This window comes from Bufo bufo, chromosome 2 (assembly GCF_905171765.1).
Source record: "Bufo bufo chromosome 2, aBufBuf1.1, whole genome shotgun sequence".
NCBI lineage: Eukaryota > Metazoa > Chordata > Amphibia > Anura > Bufonidae > Bufo > Bufo bufo.
The window spans coordinates 547,504,585-547,523,132 of NC_053390.1; the positions used below are offsets into that span (position 1 = coordinate 547,504,585).

General features: G+C 45.6%; 2 protein-coding genes across 2 annotated transcripts in view; both read right to left on the bottom strand.

The window, feature by feature from the left end:
• The window catches only part of LOC120989759 (uncharacterized protein At2g34460, chloroplastic-like), a 28,001-nt gene extending 20,514 nt beyond the window's left edge, over positions 1–7,487 (bottom strand). Inside the window, exon 1 of the mRNA XM_040418055.1 lies at positions 7,408–7,487. The gene's annotated coding sequence lies outside the window, so the exon portion shown is untranslated. The remainder of the gene's footprint in view (positions 1–7,407) is intronic.
• An 8,976-nt stretch (positions 7,488–16,463) lies between these two features.
• LOC120989758 (17-beta-hydroxysteroid dehydrogenase 13-like) overlaps positions 16,464–18,548 on the bottom strand; it is a 174,799-nt gene continuing 172,714 nt past the window's right edge. Inside the window, exons 6-7 of the mRNA XM_040418054.1 lie at positions 17,038–17,154; positions 16,464–16,774 (exon numbers count right to left, since the gene is read on the bottom strand). Of these exons, the coding sequence (XP_040273988.1) occupies positions 16,684–16,774; positions 17,038–17,154 (208 nt within the window). The 3' untranslated portion in view covers positions 16,464–16,683. The remainder of the gene's footprint in view (positions 16,775–17,037; positions 17,155–18,548) is intronic.

The following is an 18,548-nucleotide window of genomic DNA, read 5'->3' on the forward strand; positions in this document are numbered from 1 at the left end:
CAGCCATAGGGGGAGATTTATCAAGCTGGTGTAAGGTAGAACTGGCTTAGTTGCCCGCAGCAACCAGTTGCTATGGGCAACTAAGCCAGTTCTACTTTACACCAGCTTGATAAATCTCCCCCATGGTTTACACCTAAAACCAACCCAGTTCCAGTGGGCCAGTCCCAGATTCCGTTGGCTGTCCTGTGACCTCCAGTGGTGTGTGGCATACCTTGATTTTTACTGTATCTACATTGTGAGGACACAGACACAGTTGAATTCAATGGTGGGACAAAAAACCATCAGCTCCCTGCTCCATCATTTGTCGGTCTGTGCTGTCCCCAGCAGGCAGACGCAAAACGGGAGGTCACCGTGTCTGTTCAGCAGTAGAGAGCACGAGCTGGGGCATAATGCTCTGTTCATCAGGGGAACAGGACTAGATCAGAATTACTTTTTTTTATTTATTTAAGGGGGGGGGGGACTAAGGGGGCAGTACTACTGTGAGGGAAGCACTAAGGAGGCAGTGCTATTGTGAGGAGGCACTAACCTCATACCGTGACATGATCCCTGCTTTACCTCCTTTCTAATCCGTTAGCGCACATGCACTTTACATTTTAGGCTGACTTACGTGCCCCTACAACAGGCGCATGCGCACTGATTAGGCGCACGGGAGAAGGATATCGGCACTCTGGCATTGACGTTAATAGACGAAGGGTTTCTCCATCCACGCATGCGCAGCATCATGATCAGATACATCATGCCAGGAGTACGTACCCTTACCTCCTGTGCGGGCGCATGCGCAATAAACATACTGTACATGCACGCCAACCTCTGAGTGAGGCAGGGTGGGATATTTAGACCTGCGGTGAACTTCTGATCTCTGGCTGCAGGTCAGTACATTCACTGGCTCCCTTCATCTATGTATCATTGTGCACATTATAGAAATGGTCCCCCAGTGAACCTACCACAAAGGGAAAACGCATTGGGACTTATTGCAATAGACAGGCAGTACAGTGCATGGGGATGTCACGCTTCGGTGTGGGAGGGAAACACCACACCGAGCATAGAAGGGAAGGGGGGGGGGGAGCAGGGAATAAGGCCTAAGAACTAGAGAAGGAAGATGGACACCTCCTAATGAAAACCCTAACCAAAATCCTGACTGACTAACAGTATGAACAGACCCCAAAGGTAGGTGAGTTCATGCGCAGAAATACCTAGCCCTACAAGACCCTGGAACTAATGGCAGGGACGAGACTACCTGTTCCTCCAAAAAGGAAGGACGAACAGGAGTCTCCCTCAGGCCTAATTCAAACAATAGGGAAATGCAACACACAGATAACCAAAACAAAATACAAAAGGGAAAGGAAAGACTTAACTTAAAATGGGCTATGGAAGAACCAGGAACTTAGCCGAGATCCAACCACCAACTATCCACAGGTCCAACAAAAGCTATAGACTGCACAGCATTGTGGGAGACGCAACAATAAATAAGGAAGGTAAAATAACCACAATAGCAACACCTGGAGGTTAAGGGTGTGGCCATTACCAGAAACAACACAGACGCCTATTGATCCACAAGGAAACATGTCAGATCAAACCACGTGTTGCCAGTTTCACAGATCTCCTGCAACTCACTGTCGCTGGGAAGTCTGTGACAGGGGATTTTTGCTACATAAAGGCAGCACAATATATGGGATTCCTTTTTAACAGGAAGGGACTCCTAGTCGAGGGTTAGCCACTGATAAAATCCTGTATCGGGGCGATTACTCTGCTTTTAGGCAGCGACATGATAGAGATTTAGGGAAAGTATCCAAATTGCCTAGAAGCAGATTTTTCTTCTTTTTTCTCCTGGATGATATTATTTACATTTGAAAACAATCAGCGCTGCAGCATTTGATATCCAGCTGACGCTCAGGCGTAATCGGATCCACTGAATGCCCTCATCTTCAAGGTCCAAAAAAACATGAGTGACCACAAGTGTGGCAACAATTCAGTACACCCCATAAATATATGTCCAATACTGATTTGATATGTGAGATTATGATTTGTTTGTTTGTTTTTAGATGAATATTTTAGTTTATAATTATTAAAAGTTATATTTTAAGGGTAGTTTCCTCTTCTCATTGATACCACCTGTGACGAATACCACACCTCGTGCCCTCTTGACGTAGCCTACGTCGAGCTCACGAGATGCGGTATGGCCACGATTTACCAAAAACGTGATGTTACGCCCTCCAGAGGAGCAGCTAAGGTCAGCTTGGTACAGTTTACACCTACAGCTCCTGTCCATGCTGGCACAGAGAGGCAACAAGCTGAGAGAGCCTTTTCACGGCCGCAGTGAAAACAGCGCTGTCTCAGCTCGGATAATCTGCCACCAGCTTCTCGTTTGATATAAGCCCGGTCCACTAAAGGGATTATATAGGGTAAGAAACCAACCCACAGTAGCTTATAACTAGGCCAAAACACGAACGTGGGGATTCGTGATCGAGATACAAGATTCAATTATATATTTAATCGCCGTAAGGGCACAATAGATATAACACAATATACACAGAGAATATACCGTATTTTTCGCCCCATAAGATGCACTTTTTCTCCCCCCAAAATGGGGGAAAAATGCCCCTGCGTCTTATGGGGCGAATGCTGGCAGTTTTACATCGCTGGCTGCGATGTATGCGAGAGCGGGGGGAGGGACTGGGAGGAGGAGCTTGGGTCCGGCAATAGCGGCGGGGGCGGTGCAGTCAGTGTACTATAGCCCCGCCGCTCCGGTATACTAATATAAAATGTCTTATTCAATTAATAGTTATTAAACATGCCCCCTCACTCCTAACAGTACCTTACATCCTAACCGCTTCAGTACAACGCAGGCAGCCAGGCCGGGCGGCAGCGTAAATCCCTGATGTCACGTGCCTGCGCCGCCTACTTTATGAATGAAGCAGGCGGCGCAGGCAAGTGACGTCAGTGAGTGACGCGCCGGCCGCCCGCCCGCCTGCCTGCGTTGTACTGAAGCGGTTAGGATGTACGGTAATATTAGGAGTTGGGGGGCATGTGTAATAACTTAATTGAATGAGACATTTTATATTTGTATACTGGAGCGGCGGGGGGGGATCTGTGGATGACATTTTTATGGGGGACATCTGTGAATGGCACAGTTATGGGTTGGGGGGGGTCTGTGGATGGCACATATATAACAGTGCCAGCCACAGATCCCCCCTGTAACAGTGCCAGCCACAGATCCCCCTGTAACAGTGCCAGCCACAGATCCCCCTGTAACAGTGTCCGTCATCCACAGATCCCCCCATAACAGTGTCCGTCATCCACAGATCCCCCCATAACAGTGTCCGTCATCCACAGATCCCCCCATAACAGTGTCCGTCATCCACAGATCCCCCCATAACAGTGTCCGTCATCCACAGATCCCCCCATAACAGTGTCCGTCATCCACAGATCCCCCCATAACAGTGTCTGTCATCCACAGATCCCCCCATAACAGTGTCTGTCATCCACAGATCCCCCCATAACAGTGTCCGTCATCCACAGATCCCCCCATAACAGTGTCCGTCATCCACAGATCCCCCCATAACAGTGTCCGTCATCCACAGATCCCCCCCATAACAGTGTCCGTCATCCACAGATCCCCCCATAACAGTGTCCGTCATCCACAGATCCCCCCCATAACAGTGTCCGTCATCCACAGATCCCCCCCATAACAGTGTCCGTCATCCACAGATCCCCCCATAACAGTGTCCGTCATCCACAGATCCCCAGTAATAGTGCCATTCACAGACCACCATTAGTTCCAAACCCACCAAAAAGCACACCTTTCGGTTCAAAATATTTTTTTTCTTATTTTCCTCCCCAAAAACCTAGGTGCGTCTTATGGGCCGGTGCGTCTTATAGGGCGAAAAATACGGTATACAGTGGTCTGAGGTGACAGATACAGATTATTTGGGTACAACAGGGTTAAGCAGAGTAAAAGTCAGTTACCGGGTAAATGGAAGTTCCTTTGGGTCATAAGGGTGGAATAGCCCTTGGCTGCAGTCACGTGGGGGCAGTGAGGTCAGCTGGTTCCTGGTCTCTCCAAACACATTGGCACGATGTGACACCCTTCAGGAAAGACACTGCCCTCTGGCTTGTATGGGCTTATGACCTGTAGCCGGCCGCTTAACTCCACGCCTATGGGTAGGATCCACCCCTCCTTCTCTGGTGCTGGGAGCAAATGACCCATAAAACCCCTTAGGGCTCATAGCCCCAGACCAACATGTCGCAGGAAGATGGTTCCGGGCCCAACTGATCTGCCTGGGTTCCGGCTACAACTAGAGTCCAAACATGGTACCGGTATTTGGTTTCTGTGAGGAGATATGGATATCTCCTTTCCCTGGCATGCCCCCATCAAATAAAGCCCATGGGCACGTACATCGTGGCCACCGGGACACAAATATGTATCAAGTTTGTGCCTGCAATGGCCGGGCGATTCATAATTCCTTATGAAATGTAGGTGCCAACATGTCTGGAAGGTATCCTTGATCCTGGCAAGGGCTGATACCTCCTGCTGGGGGGTTTTCCTGCAGGATTTAGCTTGCCTCCAAACTGGCTGACTGAGGTGTGACCTGCTCCACGTGGGGCCTCCTTGAAGCCTGGACCCCTGGGGCTTTCTTCCGTGCCAGCTGACACTCAGATGGCTGGGAACTTATTTTGCATGTACACTGATGAACATGCCAATAGGTGAATCAAATGCCAATCAGGGCTGCCAGTAAATATTAATCCATATTCCTCACACCAGCCCTGCACTACTACAAAACACCAGTGACTGTCTGTCTGCTGTCTCTAACATTATGCCCTCTCTCTATCTGAAACGGAATCTTTCAAAAACGTAACTACTTGTGTTTTCTCTGTCTACTAACCTACCTTAACTTAATATTTCCCTCTCAGTGTGTGGCACTACCATAATTCCTAGGCAGCACGCCTGCTGTCATGTTTGACACTGGGGTTTCTTTCACCCCTTACATTCAATCACTTACTCTTGTCTACTGCACCTCAAAAACATTTCTGCACGGGCAACATCCGTGCAGTTTGCGCAGATGGATCCAGACCAATTCAGCTTGAATGGGTCTGTGATCCGTCCGCACCACAAAAAAAACCATGTTCTATTTTCTTGCGGTGCGTAGGTACATGGGGTTCTGTGCCTCCGTTCCGCACCGGACCTTCCGGATTGCTGACCTAATCAAGTGAATGGGTCTGGATCCGTGATGCGGGGTGCACAGGGCCGGTGCCCGTATAATGCTGACCTGCTGTTTGCAGTCCGCAATACAGGCACGGGTGGGCAACGGCCATGTATATGAGGCCTTACTGTGAGGGGGCACTAAGAGAGCATAACTATGGTGTGGAGGCACTAATGGGCAATAAGGGAGCATAAGATCAATTTCATATGGGTGTATATGTTTTAGTTAGTTTAGTTTATTTCATGTTGGGGCTATTATAATACTGTCTAGAATTCATGCTTAATTAACACTTTATAATGAAGTATATACTTCTTTACCATGTTATCTAAGAACTTTGGATGTCACTAATAAAATAGTTGACTGGAGCTTATTGATGCGGTTCTGAGCCTCTTTATAGGGCTGCGGGGAAGCACTTACGCCCTCTTGTGGCAAGACTCAGTGTCTAATCAGACCACACCTGTAATCATTTCCAATCATTTCTGACATTTCTATCCAGTTGCGTTTTTTTTTTGTTTTTTTGTCAATGAGTGTACTTAAATCGGTTGTCAGACCTAAAGAATTAATTAATGCCTGGCATGACTGTGTTAAAAATGGAAAAAAAAAAAAATCAACTTTCAAAGCCCCTACATTCTGGTGATATGGCGAATAGTGGTCTCCTTTTTTTTTTAATAGTGGACCGTTTTTTTTCCCTTCCGTTTACGGGCTGTTTTTTGCGTTCCGTATATGGAACCATTCATTTCAATGGTTCCGCAAAAAAAACTGAATGTACTCCGTATGCATTCCGTTTCCGTTTTTTCGTTCCTATTATTGCCCGCAAATCACGTTCCGTGGCTGCATTCAAGTAAATGGGTCCGCAAAAAAAACGGAACATATGCGGAAATGCATCCGTATGTCTTCCGTATCTGTTCCGTTTTTGCAGAAACATCTATTGAAAATTTAATGTCCAGCCCAAATTTTTCTATGTAATTACTGTATACTGTATATGCCATACAAAAAACGGAACAGAAAAACAGAACAGAAACGGAACAACGGATCCGTGAAAAACGGACCGCAAAACACTGAAAAGCCATACGGTCGTGTGAAAGAGACCTAAAGGGACATGACACCTCTCCTGATATGTCTATTTTAGTGACGGCTGAAATTCCCCATACATGTATAATAATTCTGGAACGTTTTTATATGAAACTCTCTGTGTTGGGCCATTCTTCAGTTTTTTCTACCAGAAGTTATGAATACATTTTGCAGCAGCCTACAATAAAGGTCCATCAAGGTGTTACCAGTTGGGGGGCTGCCCCTGCACAGTCTGACACTATTTAATTAGCGCTGCCAGTGTCAGACTGTGCAGGGGCACACACCTAACTTGTAAGACCCACATACACCTTTATTGCAGACTGCTGGTAAGGCCTCTTGCACACAAACGTATTTTCTTTCCGTGTGCATTCCGTTTCTGTATGTCCGTATTTCTGTTACGCATTACGGACAAGGATAGTACTGTTCTATTAGGGGTCAGCTGTTCCGTTCCGCAAAATACGGAATGCACAAGGATGTCATCCGTATTTTTTGCGGATCCTTTTTTTGCGGACCGCAGAATACATACGGTCGTCTGCAAGAGGCCTAAGTCATAATAATATTTGCTCCAGAATTGTTATTGCGTGGGTAATGGAAGCAGTTACTAAAACAGACATGTCAGGTTCTGTGACAGGTCCTGCAAATGGTATACATGTGTGTCCGCTTGTTTCCGTGTTCTAAACATTTTTTTAAGCCATGTGACCTAAAAACATTGACTGCAATACCCCGTATAAACCCCACTAGGGTGTGCACACCAAATTCTATGAGGAAGATTTATCAAAACTGCTGCAAAGGAAAACTGGCTGGTTTAGTTGCCCATAGCAACCAATCAGATTCCACCTTTCATTTTTCAGAGCTCCTTTGAAAAATGAAAGGTGGAATCTGATTGGTTGCTATGAGCAACTAAACCAGCCAGTTTTCCTTTACAGTAGTTTTGATAATCTACCCCAGTATGTGGTGAAATCTGGTCCTGATCCCATCTAGTGTGTATGTGTTTGCATAAGGCCACAATTCAGACCATCTGTGTTCTGGACAGTGAAGACACACGTTCTATGTTTTTGGGTTTTTTTTAAACATAAAGTTCCAGTAAATACAGATTAATCCTAGTGACAGCGTGTGAATTAAAAAAAATACTTACTGCTGCAGCCTCGTTGAGACCTTCTGAATGGACTGTGGTATTCTGGGTGTGTGTCTTGGCGATGCAGCCTAAGGGGAGGATCAGTTACACAACATGTTTGCAGTGTCATGTTACATGCTGTATATCAAGGGTTTGTGCACAGCAGACACTCCTCGGGCCCTGCCATTAGTTCTAACCACTATATGAGTGTATTATGGAGAAGATCAGCGGCAATCAGGAATAGTGGTATTTTATAGAGGTAGTTTACAGATGTGATAAGGTATATTATGCCGTAACATACAATTGCTTGTTTTACAGTGAACCCTCTTAGTCACAAATTGGGTCCAGATGACCATTTTAAGGTGAAAGTCTATATAATACCAGTAGTCGGTTCTGAAGTCCCCAGATAAAAAAAAAAAAAATCAAGATTAACATCAAATAAGCAATTAACTAATACTGATAAAGGAAGCTCTAAAGGTATCTTTACACGAGTACGATTGAGCGACAAACTGTTTGTTAAGCAGACGGCGAAATTTGAGTGGCATGCTCAAATCGCTAGGATATGCCCCCATTGTCTTATAGGTGCAGGTCCCACCTCTGGGACCTGCACCTATCTCTCTATGGGGTCTAGCCAAGCGCTGGCTCGGCTATTTCCGTCAGCCCCATAGAAATGAATGGGAACGGCGGCTGCACAAGCGCGGTGCGCTCCCATTTACTTCTTGGAGAGCGCTTGATGGTGGCCGGACACAAGGAAACACTTTCCCCACTCCGTTCTTGATATAGGTGCGGGTCCAGTGCTGACAATGGAGACATATCCTGGTGATATGCCCCCATTGTCTCAGATTGGAATACCCCTTTAAGGATCCCGTTCAGTACACACAATGTACAAGCTGCCTCATGGGTATAGTGGCAGTACCCACAAAATCATTGTGATATATACAGTCATCACAGAACAGAAATTAGCATTCGACTGACACATATACACTCATTGACAAAAAAAAACCGCACCTAGATATAAGTGTCGTTGTCATGGTAGGGATTCTCAGCAGGATAATGCTCTTCCACACTCTGCAAGGATTGCACACTTCCTAAGCCTGCCCAGTTGCCAGATTTATCGCCATTCAAGTATTTATGGGACTAGCTGGGATGGCAGCTTCGGCAACCGACAAGTATGCAGAATCTACAGGTCAAGGGCAATATCTGTGGGCAAAGGAGCAGGGTACTGTAGGATACTACGTGTGGGTCTGCCATGTTGTCTCAGTCAGACATCTTGTTTTTCAATCTTATATTTCTACCTCAAAGTTCAACAAAGAGTCAAAGTGGAGAAATAGCTTGGTTATTAGTGAATTAGGTCTCATGCACACGACCGTTGTTTTATTCCGTGTCCGTTCAGTTTTTTCGTGATTTTCTGCGGACCCATTGACTTTCAATGGGTCCGTTGAAAACTCCGCTAATGCACCGTTTGTCATCCGCGTCCGTGATCCGTGGTTCCAGTCCGTCAAAAAAATATAACCTGTCCTATTTCTTTTCACGGAAAACGGTACGCGGACCCATTCAAGTCAATGGGACCGTGAAAAATGCGGAGGCACACAAGATTGTCATCTGTGTCCGCGTCCGTTTTTTTCCTAGCATTTGCATGGCAAACTTGACTTAGACTTTTTTTTACTTTCCTTCATGTCTGGTGATCCTCCAAAAATAAAGGAAGACACACGGAAACCAAAAACGAAAACGGATCACGGAACAACGGAACCCCATTTTGCAGAACGGAACACAACAACGGTCGTGTGCATGAGGCCTAACTCCAATCCGTATGGGCACCTCTGGATGGTAGAGATACCCATACACGTGAACCTAGGAAACCCTGGTGACCCTCAGATGCCCTAAAGATAATGACAGGGCAGAGACCACCTGTTCCTTCCCTGGTGTCTCACTGAGGCCTAGTAAACAACCGGGGGGTGTGGGGGGGGATACAAAACACGACAAGCGGAACACTTAACTTCAGAGGATGAAGGATGAACAGGACTTCAACACGAACCACACTCCAGGTCTTCCAAGACCAAATGAAGCTATCCCAAGCAAGGAGTGATGGGAAAAGTCAGACTAAATAGGGCGAGGTAAAGGTCACATGAGCCACACCTGAACAGGAGGTGTGGACATACCAGCAACACACAGACAAAGTGAAACCAAAAGAGGCTGTCAGATCACTAATGCGTAGATAATCTTTCAGACCTTCTGGGACCTGTTACAGATGTGACAGAGGCTCAGTGGTTAGCACTGGTGCCGTGCAGTGGTTGGGTCCTACATTTGAATCCGACCAAGGACAACATCTGCATGGAGTTTGTATGTTCTCCCCGTGTTTGCGCGGGTTTCCTCCGGGTTCTCCGGTTTCCTCCCACACTCCAAAGACATACTGATAGGGAACTCAGATTGTGAGCCCCATTTGGGGACAGCTTGATGCTGATGTCTGTAAAGAGTTTCAAAACATAGTAGCGCTATATAAGTGTATAAAATAAATGAATACTGGGAATAAACTGACAATAAGCCTATAGAAACTTCAGGTTTGGGGAAAAAACTGCTGTCTTTCTGTTCAAATGAGAAAAAAAAAATGTTCTTGCAGATGGTCAGCCTCAGTTCCTCACTCCTTGAAAGCTTTCCTGCTCTTCCTTATTATACACAATTACTCTTCTTTCTAGTCTTTCCCTTCACTGCCCTGACTCTAGAGTTTAAGCTTTATTGTGACTGTACACTGTACCTAAGATCTTTTTCTGCCGGAGACCGCTACACGCATCCTCCCTTATCAGCAGCTGAACAAATTGGCTTAGCCAATCAGGGCAAGCTCTCCCCACACTTCCTGTCAGGGTCATGTGAGCGTCCTTCTTCTTTCTTCCTTGTGTTATTTCCTGCCGACATGTGCGGTAAAATGCACTGGATTCGTCCAATGTGAACCCTTTTAAAAAGCTTCAGGTTCGTATTGAGGACACATTTTTGGGACGCTTGTAATTAACCCAGTTCATTATGTGCTGGTTCGCTCATTTCTAGGACCAAATTTTATATTATCAATACTGTGTAATAGGTTTTCAATCAAAGAAATAGATCCTAGTGGCAATTGTGTGTTTTCCAAGGCTGCTCCAAATGTATGTTTTCTCCTAGAATTTTGGGGCCCACTATTGCATCAGAGTCTGGGCCTACCAGAGGACCAGTCTGACCGTGAAATGTTTCATAACCATAGAGGGTGCAACAAAATAAAATAAAAATTACTATTACTCATCTGGTAAATTCATCTTCCCTTTGATGCCAACACTCTGGTGGTCCCTGCCAATCTTTGTTTGTTTCTCCTGCAATGATGATGTCCTGTACATTTATATAACCTTAGTGGTGATGCTAGCATGTATGGTACCAAACCGCTGTGAATGTACATGACATCACAGCAGAACAAGTAAAGATTGCCAGGGATCCATGGAGGCTTGGCGCAGTAGCAGCAAGGGATTAAACAGTTGACTATTTTTTATGTTCTCATTTTCCCTACTGCTCATTTCACTTCAGTGAGAGATGAGCTGCAATACACCAGCACGGCCACTACACAGTGGAAGGAAACCTTCTACTTCCGGTTCCGTCCACTGTTTAGTTTCCGGGACTGGTGGCTGTATGAAACAGCTGATCATGGGGGTGCCAGGTATCCGACCCCCATTATCTGATATTGATGACCTATCTGGATAGGTCAGTAATATCAAAAAGCTGGAATACCCCTTTAAGGGCCAGCCCAGTCCTACATAAATCATGACATATTTTTCTACTTATTACAGTTACAGTATCAAATTATTTATATATACACACATATATACTGTATATATACACACATACTGTAATATATATATATATATATATCTATCTACTAGCAGAAGGACCCGGCTTAGCAAGTGTATATTTCATCTATTTAATTCAATGTTTGTGTGTATCGTTAAAACATATTGATAGTATCCACTATAACAGTGACATCTATAGTATCCTGCCCCTTTAACAGTGACCTCCACAGCGTCCGTCCCTTTATTAGTGGCCTCCACAGTACCCCGTCTCGTTAACAGTGATTTCCACAATAACCCGCCCCGTTAACAGTGACCTCCACAGAGCTCTATTACCTTAAAATGTGACCTCCACAACACCCCGCCCCCTTAACAGTGACCTCTACAGAACCACGCCCCTTAACACTGACCCCCTTAGCGGACCATCCCCTTAACTGTGACCTCCACCGTTCCCTGCCCCCTTAACAGAGACCTCCACAGCGCTCACCCCATTAACAGTCACCTCCACAGCATCCCGACCCTTTATTAGTGACCTCCACAGTACCCCATCTCCTTAACAGTGATTTCCACAACACCCCGTCCCCTTAAGGGCTGTTTCACACGAGGCCACTGTTAGGGCTGTTTCACATCCACTCATGTGAAACAGCCCTAACAGTGGCCTCTACAGCAATCTGCCCCATAACACTGACCTCCATAGTGGACCGTCCCCTTAACTGTGACCTCCACAGCAGCCTGACCCTAGGGTGGCCAGAGGTCCGGTTTTAGGCCGGACAGTCCGGCTTTCAGACTCCCCATCCTCCATCCAGCACAGGGCCTGGACGGACACAGGGATGTCCTTTTGAACAGCTCACTCTCAGACAGCAGCACTGTGCTGTCTGAGCGTGAGCTGCAGGAAGAAAGTGACCCTCCCTCCCACCCCTGTAGCTGCCAGAAGTTGATTTTTACCTTTATTTTTTCAATCCCCATTGGCAGTGGAGTGGGTGAGGAGTGGCCTAACCAGGTCGGGGATGTGGCTTAGCGGGACCTGGGGGCAGGGTTTTCAAGTTCATATTTTGAGGGTGGCCTGAATGGCCAACCTACCTACCCCTGAACTGTGACCTCCACAGCACTCCGCTCCCTTAAAAGCCCTGCCCCTTTAAAGCTGATCTACAGCAGTGAAGAAAAATTGCTAGGTTGTTATGAAAACCTGTTGTAAAACTGTGTGTATGTGGAGACTAAGGGCCTGCGAGCTCCTATTCGCTGAAAAGGGTCATGTGATCAGGCTTCTATTGGCTAATTCATATTTTGGGAATATCTCAGGAACGGTACGTACTAGAGAGCTGAGACCCGGTCTAAAACCTTCCCGGACACCTGATATACCTGTGTGCCAAATTTTGTGATTGTAAGGCCTCATGCACACGACCGTTGTGTGCATCCGTGGCCGTTGTGCCGTTTTCCGTTTTTTTTCGCGGACCCATTGACTTTCAATGGGTCCGTGGAAAAATCGGAAAATGCACCGTTTTCCGTGTTTCCTGTCCGTCAAAAAAATATGACCTGTCCTATTTTTTGGACGGACAACGGTTCACGGACCCATTCAAGTCAATGGGTCCGTGAAAGAACACGGATGCACATAAGATTGGCATCCGCGTCCGTGATCCGTGGCCGTAGGTTACTTTCATACAGACGGATCCGAAGATCTGTCTGCATAAAAGCTTTTCAGAGATGAGTTTTCACTTCGTGAAAACTCATATCCGACAGTATATTCTAACACAGAGGCGTTCCCATAGTGATGGGGACGCTTCTAGTTAGAATATACTACGAACTGTGTACATGACTGCCCCCTGCTGCCTGGCAGCACCCAATCTCTTACAGGGGGCTGTGATCCGCACAATTAACCCCTCAGGTGCTGCACCTGAGGGGTTAATTGTGCATATCATAGCCCCCTATAAGAGATCAGGGGCTGCCAGGCAGCAGGGGGCAGACCCCCCTCCCTCCCCAATTTGAATATCATCGGTGGCCAGTGTGCACCCCCCCGCCCATCTATTGTAATATCATTGGTGGCCAGTGTGCGGCCTCCGTCGGCCCCCCCTCCCTCCCTTTATTGTAATATCATTGGTGGCCAGCGTGCGCCCCCCCCCTCTATTGTAATATCATTGGTGGCCAGTGTGCGGCCTCCCCTCTCCTCCCCCCCCGATCATTGGTGGCAGCGGAGAGTTCCGATCGGAGTCCCAGTTTAATCACTGGGGCTCCGATCGGTAACCATGGCAACCAGGACGCTACTGCAGGCCTGGTTGCCATGGTTACTTAGCAATATTACAATATTAGAAGCATCATACTTACCTGTTGCACTGTCTGTGACCGGCCGGGAGCTCCTCCTACTGGTAAGTGACAGATCATTAAGCAATGCGCCGCACAGACCTGTCACTTACCAGTAGGAGGAGCTCACGGCCGGTCACAGACAGCGCAGCAGGTAAGTATGATGCTTCTAATATTGTAATATATACACTGGCCACCAATGAAATTACAATAGAGGGGGGCCGACGGAGGCCGCACACTGGCCACCAATGATATTACAATAGAGGGGGGGGCGCACACTGGCCACCAATGATATTACAATAAAGGGAGGGAGGGGGGCCGACGGAGGCCGCACACTGGCCACCAATGATATTACAATAGAGGGTGGGCGGCCGCACACTGGCCACCAATGATATTACAATAAAGGGAGGGAGGGGGGCCGACGGAGGCCGCACACTGGCCACAAATGATATTACAATAGAGGGGGGGGGCCGGGGGGGGACTGCACACTGGCCACCAATGATATTCAAACTGGGGAGGGAGGGGGGTCTGCCCCCTGCTGCCTGGTAGCCCCTGATCTCTTACAGGGGGCTATTATACGCACAATTAACCCCTTCAGGTGCGGCACCTGAAGGGTTAATTGTGCTGATCACAGCCCCCTGTAAAAGATCGGGTGCTGCCAGGCAGCAGGGGGCAGTCATGTACACAGTTAGTAGTATATTCTAACTAGAAGCGTCCCCATCACTATGTTAGAATATACTGTCGGATCTGAGTTTCACGATGTAACTCAAATCCGATGGTATATTCTAACACAGAGGCGTTCCCCTGGTGATGGGGACGCTTCAAGTTAAAATATACCATCGGATTGGAGAAAACTCCGATCCTATGGTATATTAACTCCTGACTTTACATTGAAAGTCAATGGGGGACGGATCTGTTTGAAATTGCACCATATTGTGTCAACGTCAAACGGATCCGTCCCCATTGACTTGCATTGTAATTCAGGACGGATCCGTTTGGCTCCGCACAGCCAGGCGGACACCAAAACGACTTTTTTTGATGTCCGTGGATCCTCCAAAAATCAAGGAAGACCCACGGACGAAAAAACGGTAACGGATCACGGACCAACGGAACTCCGTTTTGCGGACCGTGAAAAAATACGGTCGTGTGCATGAGGCCTAAATGCGACGGTGCGGATTCCTTTAGCGGACACGCACACACACACTCTCACACATACATATACTCAGCTTTATATATTAGATTTGCCCATTATGTTCCACTGTAGCTTTAAAAACTAGCATGAATGGTAATTTGCGATGGTCAGACAGAAAATGTAATCCGCCGTGCTGGAAAGCTTTGGCCTTTCATTGGCCAAAATTGCATGTTGATGACATGATCGACTGAATTCAGTTGATCACTTGCTATTGTGCTCAAGTACCAGTTGGTAGGATCGTTCGCACAATGCGGCAATTCATTATCTGAAATGTATGGCCACCTTAAGAATACAGCGGCAGAAATCAGGTAGCGGAAGGGGAGACCCAGCGCAGACAAGACACTGCAGACAGCAGTGCTGTGCTATAAGTCTTCCTCCTCTTTTCTGACCTCACAGTTCCAGGAAACTTAGGAAGAAGAGGACTGTGGAGAATGCATTGAATACAATACAAAGTGATGCTGTACATCCTTCACTCTTTTGTGTGCCACATAGGACCCCTTTGACATTGTGGACCTTGCATGCATAGTGATTAGTAAAAAACTAAATGTATTTTTTTTAAAAAAAGCAAAATTGCAGAAGAAACAGTAGTTATAACTATTACAAGTAAAAGTTTTATTTATGAATTCATAATTATATTGTCTGAATCAAATGTGATTTATATATAGTGTCTTAAAAGGGTACATTTTATTTTCTGTGCTATAAGAGTGGAAAGACCATTACATGATGTATTTCCTTGGCAGAAAGCAAAGCAGACTATATATTTTTAAGCTATCTTAAAACAGACATATTGTGCAGATGTATTTTAGGGTCTGTATTATGACCGCAAAAACCTTCCCAAAGTTCCATTGAAACAATCTTTGATGTTCAATTCAATTAAACTGAAAGTGATCTAAATGTTGTGACCACTATATGGCTGTGAATAGAGTGGTGGTCAAGCATGTGTGCCGCCACTCCATTCAACTTATGGAGCTAAGTGCAGAACTCTGCTATCTCTGGCATTTAGACACAAATGATGTTCAGAAATATTTCATGACTGATCCACAAAAAAGGTTGCTCAAATTAAAAGTGTTAAAGCGTCAGCCGCTCCCCTTTACCAGAGCAGCTCTGCTAACAATAACCAGTCTGAATAATTAACAGTTATCACCAGGGAAAGCTGCTGGCTCCTACTTGCTTACAGATGTAGTAATCCTTATCTTGACTGTGGGTGCACTACATTATTAACATAGCATGCTGCTCCGTTCTTTGCTGTTTGCATACGATGGCCTTTCTCATACATAACATGTGCGCTGTGGAGGTCAAGAAAGGACTGCTACATCTGTACATGTTAGGGTACGACACACATGGTGTGGTCGTTTGGTGTTCGGGACTTGACCATGCTGCAATCAAAAACAGATAGATAGCTAGATAGATAGATAGATAGATAGATAGATAGATAGAACACACAAAAGCAGTAAATAAGGCTACTTTCACATCTGCGTTTTTTTTTCTTCTGGTATTAAGATCCAGCAGAGGATCTCAATACTGGAGAAAAAAGCTTCCGTTTTGTCCCCATTCATTGTCAATTGGGACAAAACTGAACTGAACAGAACGGTGTCCACCAGAATGCATTCCGTTCCATTTGGTTGCGTTCCCATACAGAACAGAAAAACAAGCAGCGTTTTTTTTATCCGGCATGGGATGCGGAGCAAAACAGATCCGGTATGACACACAATGCAAGTCAATGGTGCCGGATCCGTTTTCTCAGACACAATTGAATTTCAATGGTTTTAATACCTGATCCGTCATTGCTATTTTAAAGATAATACAACCGTTCATAATGGATGCAGATGGCTGTATTATCAAAAACAGAAGCGTTTTTCTGATCCCTGCTGGATCTGGCAAAAAGGCAAGTGTGAAAGTAGCCTAATTTGTCTATAATGACGAAAAATATTTAATCAAAATGTGTGTTAGCTTTAAGCCACATTAAGTATCCAAAGATATGCTTTGCTATTGTGATTTCATTTAGGCAAATTAATCCATTTTGGTTGCACTTCTGAACTTGGTACCGAACTGCACATCCTGCATGCTGTTTATCTTCGATATCACACGTTGAGGAAGAAAGCTGAAAAGAAATGTGAAACGCCATTGTGAAATCAAGTTATTCTACCGAGCACCTATCCATATGATGTCATGTCATAAGTACAGCTCTGATGAGAAAGGTGTCTTAGTAAACATGGGCCTGTTCACGGCTGACAGTGAGTGATGTATATGCCTATACACATCGGTGGCTACCAGTCTTTTTTTACAGGGTCAGAGGAGAGCAATTATAATACTGGAATAATAATACAATTTAATCTTAGCTGTTATTTTTGAATCAAGTCTTACTTTGACATTATCAAGTACATTTTCACGGATGGAGGCAAAAGAATCATCTTCTTATTGGTTAAGATGCCATCCACAAAAGCTTTTGCAACATATTCAGGTGTTAGAACAGGCCATATTCTGAAAAGAAGAGAAAAAAGGGGTAAAAAATTAAATCTGTGCAAGAATATGAAAGCATGTCTAAATGCACCTCAAACATACACAGTTTTAAAGAGTTATCCCAGGAATAAATAATAAATCACGCAAAACATAAATTTTCAATTTCTTAAAAAATATTTATTACTTACTTAAAAAATAACTAAATAAGGCTACTTTCACACTGGCGTTTCTGGGTACGTTTCTGAGATCCGTTTCAGGGATCTCACAAGCGGCCCAAAATGGATCAGTTTTGCCCAATGCATTCTGAATAGATAAGAATCCATTCAGAATGCATCAGTTTGGCTCCGATCAGTCTCCTTTCCGCTCTGGAGGCGGACACCAAAACGCTGCTTGCAGCGTTTTGATGTCCGTCTGACGAAACTGAGCCAAACGGATCCGTCCTGACTTACAATGTAAGTCAATGGGGACGGATCCGTTTTCACTGACACAATATGGTGCAATTGAAAACGGATCCGTCCCCCATTGATTTTCAGTGTAAGTCAAAACGGATCCGTTTGCATAATTTTTGTTCATGGTAATGCAAACGGATCCGTTCTGAGCGGATACAAGCGTTTGCATTATATGTGCGGATCCGTCTGTGCAGATACCAGACGGATCCGCACCTAACGCAGGTGTGAAAGTAGCCTAAGTCAGCAATCAAGAAACCCACAAATACCAGTCCATAAGCATAGAAGCAGACAAACACCAAATAGCTGATATGCAGAACAAAATGTAAACACACACGTGATAGCTAAAATATAGCCTTTATTACAAATACTTTTAAAAGCAACTAAATACAATTCATGTTCTAAAAAATGAATCCACATAAAACCAGTAAAAAATAGGGGGGGGGGGGGGCACCTGGAGGATGAAACATGTAATGGCCAGGGCTAGGTTCCTGCATCTCACCTGGACAATTAAGGAGCTGAGGGAAGGGCTGGCAGAATAAGCAGGAGGAGCAAGGGTGCACAGGGAGTGGCTTGGGCCTGCCCTTCAGGAGCAGACTGGGAACTTAAAGTGGCCCCATGTTGTATCGGGGGTCAAATTAACAGAAGGCAGGTAGATAGGGCCAACCAGAAGTAGGAGGGGCAGCAATACCATAATGCAGCAGAAGATACCACTCCTGCCGTACCAAATACTGTATCCCCAATAATACAGGCCCTTAATGCTGAGAGCATTAGATTGTTATGTACCCGGCTGGCAGCTGTGAGGAGGGCTCAGGTGGCCCCCTGGATATCGGCCCACCGGGAAATTTCCCTGCAGGGTCTAGGGCCAGTTCGCCCCTGCCGCCCTTAATTCACTTAACTGCTTATTTTCATATGAATTAAATGCACTTTTTCTCTAAAATGAATCAACAGATTTCTAAGTGAAAGGAA